At 55.7% G+C, this 5,754-nt stretch overlaps 1 protein-coding gene across 1 annotated transcript; it reads right to left on the bottom strand.

Moving 5' to 3' along the window:
* Positions 1 to 1,755: 1,755 nt before the first annotated feature.
* LOC135395847 (uncharacterized protein K02A2.6-like) lies at positions 1,756 to 3,240 on the bottom strand. The gene has a single exon (XM_064626938.1). It carries the CDS (start codon positions 3,238 to 3,240, stop codon positions 1,756 to 1,758), a length of 1,485 nt encoding a protein of 494 aa, XP_064483008.1.
* Positions 3,241 to 5,754: the final 2,514 nt, after the last annotated feature.

The following is a 5,754-nucleotide window of genomic DNA, read 5'->3' as shown; positions in this document are numbered from 1 at the left end:
GTTAGGTTAGGTTAGGTTAGGTTAGGTTAGGTTAGGCTACGAGCGCGTACAGCGTAGTAAGGCTTAGCATCGGCCGCGTTTCGTCGGTGAAGCTATCATGAGAGAGCTGCCGGCATTGGAAAACTGTGTGTTGGTTGGGTTGGGTTAGGTTAGGTTAGGTTAGGTTAGGTTAGGCTAGGCTAGGTTAGGTTAGGTTAGGTTAGGTTAGGCTAGGCTAGGCTAGGCTAGGCTAGGCTAGGCTAGGCTAGGCTAGGCTAGGCTAGGCTAGGTTAGGTTAGGTTAGGTTAGGTTAGGCTAGGCTAGGCTAGGCTAGGCTACGAGCATGTACAGCGTAGTAAGGCGTAGCAGCGGCCGCGTTTCGTCGGCGTAGCTACCATGAGAGAGCTGCTGGCATGGCAAAACGGCATTCTAGTTAGGTTAGGTTAGGCTACGAGCGTGTACAGCGTAGTAAGGCTTAGCAGCGGCCACATTTCGTCGGTGAAGCCATCATGAGAGAGCTGCCGGCCTTGGAAAACTGTGTTTAGGTTCGGTTCAGTTCGGCTCGGCCCGGCTCGGCTAGGCTAGGCTACGAGCGTGTACAGCGTAGTAAGGCTTAGCAGCGGCCGCGTTTCGTCGGTGAAGCTATCATGAGAGAGCTGCCGGCATTGGAAAACTGTGTGTTGGTTGGGTTGGGTTAGGTTAGGTTAGGTTAGGCTAGGCTAGGCTAGGCTAGGCTAGGCTAGGCTAGGTTAGGTTAGGTTAGGTTAGGCTGGGCTAGGCTAGGCTAGGCTAGGCTAGGCTAGGCTAGGTTAGGTTAGGTTAGGCTAGGCTAGGCTAGGCTAGGCTAGGCTACGAGCATGTACAGCGTAGTAAGGCGTCGCAGCGGCCGCGTTTCGTCGGCGTAGCTACCATGAGAGAGCTGCTGGCATGGCAAAACGGCATTCTAGTCAGGTTAGGTTAGGCTACGAGCGTGTACAGCGTAGTAAGGCTTAGCAGCGGCCACATTTCGTCGGTGAAGCTATCATGAGAGAGCTGCCGGCCTTGGAAAACTGTGTTTAGGTTAGGTTAGGTTAGGTTAGGTTCGGTTCAGTTCGGCTCGGCCCGGCTCGGCTCGGCTAGGCTACGAGCGTGTACAGCGTAGTAAGGCTTAGCAGCGGCCGCGTTTCGTCGGTGAAGCTATCATGAGAGAGCTGCTGGCATTGGAAAACTGTTCTGGTCTGGTCAGGTCAGGTCAGGCTAGGCTACGAGCGCGTACAGCGTAGTAAGGCTTAGCAGCGGCCACGTTTCGTCGGTGAAGCTATCATGGGACAGCTGCCGGCATTGCAAAACGGCGTTCTAGTTAGGTTAGGTTAGGCTACGAGCGCGTACAGCGTAGTAAGGCTTAGCAGCGGCCGCATTTCGTCGGTGAAGCTATCATGAGAGAGCTGCTGGCATTGGAAAACTGTTCTCGTTAGGTTAGGTTAGGCTACGAGCGCATACAGCGTAGTAAGGCTTAGCAGCGGCCGCGTTTCGTCGGTGAAGCTATCATGAGAGAGCTGCCTGTCGCGTAGTCGGCGGTTAGCGACGAGATCAAGCAGGCGTGACTATCCAGTCCGGATCAGAACGTTTATTCTATCAATCCTCGTGTAGCATGCGGTGGCGCGTGACCACCTGTCGTTCGTCACATTATCGTCGTCATGTAATACAACATATAATATGCACACAACACCTCCCCCTTTCCGAAAGACGCAAAACCATTCCCAAATGTCCAAACCAACGAATAGTCTCAGTGTCCTGTCACTGGTATCCGAAACGCTCGGGCGGTCTAATAACTCTCCCTGAACGTGTGGTCACGCGTCCTGGACTTGATACGACGCCTTGTGGTCCACACTGCGGCAAAGCGCACTGTTGCTCTTGCAGGTGCCGGCTAGTGCGCCTGGTAATCCCCGTTGAAGTTGCCACGACGTAGGACCTGGGTGTAGAGGCCTGACCGACGATGGCCCCATGTGCTGCCGCTCCTGCGAGTATTCTCACGGCCGTTCGGTTTCTGAAAGGCCGGCGAGATGAGGCCCTGTGCCTCCGGTTGTAGTGCCTTGCATGGACCGCTTGGTCCTGGGCGTAGCTCCTTCGATACTGTTCCAAGTACGGCCACTGTGGCTGCAGGGAGCTCTGTGGAACTGGTACCGTGGATTGCAGACGTCGTCCCATTAGCAATTCCGCGGGTGAGTATCCGGTCTTCCCTGGGGTCGTCCGCTGCGCCAGAAGAGCGTCGTCGATGTCCGACGACTTGGCTACAAGAGACTTTGCCGTTTGAACCGCCCGCTCTGCCTGGCCGTTACTTTGAGGGTAGTACGGGCTGGACGTCACGTGGACCACACCGATACGTTGCAGATATCGGGCGAACTCCTTCGAGGCAAACTGCGGCCCGTTGTCAGTCCTTATCACCGCTGGAATGCCGTGACAGGCAAACACCGGACCCAATGCCGTTATGACGTCAGCCGTCGTAGTCTTTGGAAGACACCTCAGCTCGAAGAACTTTGAGTAGTAGTCTAAGATGACCAAATAGTTTTGTTTGTCTTTGTAGAAGATGTCCATGCCCACGGTATGCCAAGGTCGCGGCGGAAGTTCGGTCTGAAGCAGGGGTTCCGTCCGGGATCTCCTGTGTGCTTGGCATGTTGGGCATCTGGTCACAAAATTGGTGATGTGTTCACCGATACCGGGCCACCAGACGGCGTCCCTCGCTCTTGCTCTGCATCGGACAACACCTTGATGGCCAGCGTGGAGCCGGTCCAAAATTTCTTGTCGCATCACTGATGGGATTACCAGTCTCTTCCCCTTGAACAGGAGTCCTTGGACGACAGAGAGCTCACTAGAAAAGCTGGCGTACCGGCGCACCTCATGGCTCATCTCGTCTGCTGGTGGCCATGTGTTACCGCAGTACGTCATGACCTCTGATGTGGCGTCATCACTCTGTAGAGCTCTCCGGAGACGTGCTTGCAGTGACCCGGATGCTGGGAGTAGCTCAACGGTGAGGAGCTCGTACTCCCGCAGTAAGGTGTCCAATGATGTTTCATCGCTGCTAGCAACCGGAGCGCGCGAAAGAACATCCGCCGTGTATAACAGTTTGCCCGGGACGTGTGCAATCGTGAAGTCATACTCCAGGATTCGTAGGCGCATCCGTTGCAATCTTGGGGTCAGCTCGTCTATCCGTTTCGTGGAGAAAATAGGGACCAGTGGTTTATGATCCGTCTCTACGTGGAACTGCAGGCCCAAAATATACATCCTGAAGCGCTCGCATGCCCATGTAATAGCTAGGGCCTCCTTTTCGACTTGCGCATAGCGCTGCTCGGTTGGTGAAAGTGCCCGGGATGCGTACGCGACCGGATGTCTGCGGTGCTCGCTGTCCTCTTGTAGGAGAACTGCACCAAGGCCGTGGACGATGCATCTACAGAGACTGTGAGCGGGTGTTGCCCTGTGTAGTAGGCGAGACATGGAGCCTTTGTGAGGTCGTCCTTAATCTGTTCAAAGGCCTGTTGCTGACTCGGGCCCCAAAACCAGCCTGCGTCCGACGTCAACAGGTCCCTTAGCGGCTTTAGCTTTTCAGCCAGACGGGGGAGAAATTTCATCAAGTGGTTGACCATGCCGATAAAAGATCGGAGCTCCGCGACTGATCCTGGCGGTTTCATGGCCCTGATGGCTTCAGTCTTCTCCGGGTCGACGGATATGCCACGCCCGTCCAGTACATGTCCCAAGAACTGGATCTGGTTTACACGGACTTCGCATTTGTCCTTGTTCAATGTGATGCCGCTGTCCTGTAGACGGCGAAGTACTGCGTCCAGACGAGCATCGTGTTCCTGCTCATGCTTGCCGTACACGAGGATATCGTCCATGTGGCATACAGTTCCCTCCAAGCCTTCCAGGATGCGCAGCATTTCCCTCTGGAAGAACTCGGGGGCAGTTGCGATTCCAAAGGGCAGTCTCAGGAACTGGTAGCGTCCCATCGGAGTAATGAAGGTCGTCAGCTCTCTACTTTCCGGTGCTAAGGGAGCTTGCCAATATCCCGCATTAGCGTCGAGTTTGCTAAATACTCTTGCGCCGTGAATCCGTGAGAGATTTTCTTCGACAGTGGGCATAATCAGTCGCTCTCTAACGACTTGTTTGTTGAGGTCGGCGAAGTCGACGCAAATGCGCAGCTTCCCGTTCTTTTTCTTGGCGACGACCATGGGCGCGCACCAGCTCGTTGCGCGGTCGACTTTCTCTATGACCTGGAGCTCTTCCATACGTTCCAACTCCTCCTTCACGCTTGGAAGCAGTGGGATTGGCACACGACGAGGGTACGAAACAGCATGCGGTACCGCCCCAAGAACAAGTTTGATGTGGTACACAGCCTTCATGTGTCCCAGTGCGCCGAAGAGGGCTGGATACTTTGACATTATCGGGTCGACGAGCGAAGTGGATTCCACTGAACAGAGGTGTGGCAGCACGTCAAGGGCCCGGATTGCCGGTCGACCTAGGAGCGCGTGTTCCAGCTTGTCCATGACAAAGATTTCTTGACGGGTCGTCTTCCCGTTCCAGGACATCTGCACTTCCGCCTGACCGACGGGGTGAAGCCTGGACCTTCCCGGTCCATACAGAACTTTCGTTGCCGGACGTATGCGTTTCTTCGTGTTCTCGGCAAGTGCAGACTGGCGTACCGCGCTGACGTCGGCTCCAGTGTCCACCTTGAACGAGACTGCCATGTTGTCCACCTCAGCTGTTATGATCCACGGCTCCTTAGCGGTCCATGCCGACAGGACTTCGCCGAGGAAGACTTCTTCCAACTTGGCCGTGGTTTGACCCTTGCCCCGACGACCGGGCTGTCTTCCGGGCTGAGTCCTCTGGTTGGTCCCCTGCACCTGCCGCTGGGCGCTCGACTGGCAAACAGACGCAAAGTGTCCTGTCTTGCGGCACGTGCTGCAGACCTTCTCTCGAGCTGGACAGTCTGCCCTCGTGTGATCCAGGCTGTACCCGCACCACTTGCAGGTTTTGTTTGGTCGCTGCCGGTCACGATCGCTCGCGTCGTGTCGTTGCCGTTGCGCGGCTCCGGAACGTTCCTTTGCTACATACGGAGATTTGGCAGCAATGACCGCGTCCACGTCAATTTTCGTACGAGGTCTTCCTTCGGAGTTGACGTCGGAGTGCAGCAGTGGCTGTTGGCCCTTCACGGCCTCCGAGTTCCTCGCTCTGTTGACCGCTTTCTCCAGCGTCAACGATGAATCCAACTGCAGTTTTTCGCTAAGGCCCTTGTCATGCAGGCCAACCACTAGGCGGTCGCGAATCAGTTCCTCTTTGAGCGCGCCATATTCGCAGGTTGCAGCCAATCGGTGAAGCTCTCTGACGAATTCCTCCACGGTCTCGTGGTCTCGTTGGTGCCGCTGGTTGAAACAAGCCCGCTCGTAGATCACGTTTAGTCTGGGTACGAAGTGACCCTTGAAGCCTTCCGAAAGCCTGCCGTAGTCGTTCAGTTCTTCATCCGACAGGCGAAGCGACGTGATAATGTCCTCGGCTTCGCTGCCCATAGCGTACAAGAACGTGTTGACTTGTGTCTGCATATCCTGCTTGTGGAGCCCCGAAATTACACGGTAACGCTCCCACCTCGTGAACCACTTCTTCCACGACTCCGGGTGGCGAAAGTCAAACTTCTCGGGGAGCTCTATGGCGAAGGCGTTAAAAACTGGAACGTATGTTGCTGGCGTGGCAGCTCGACTGTTGCCGCTGCCTTCCATCGTGGCTCCATCCCCCGGAGGTGACATGCCG

The sequence above is a fragment of the Ornithodoros turicata genome, chromosome 1, assembly GCF_037126465.1.
Source record: "Ornithodoros turicata isolate Travis chromosome 1, ASM3712646v1, whole genome shotgun sequence".
Taxonomy (NCBI): domain Eukaryota; kingdom Metazoa; phylum Arthropoda; class Arachnida; order Ixodida; family Argasidae; genus Ornithodoros; species Ornithodoros turicata.
The sequence above is the reverse complement of the archived record's forward strand: the minus strand, read 5'-3'. Positions and strand labels throughout refer to the sequence as shown.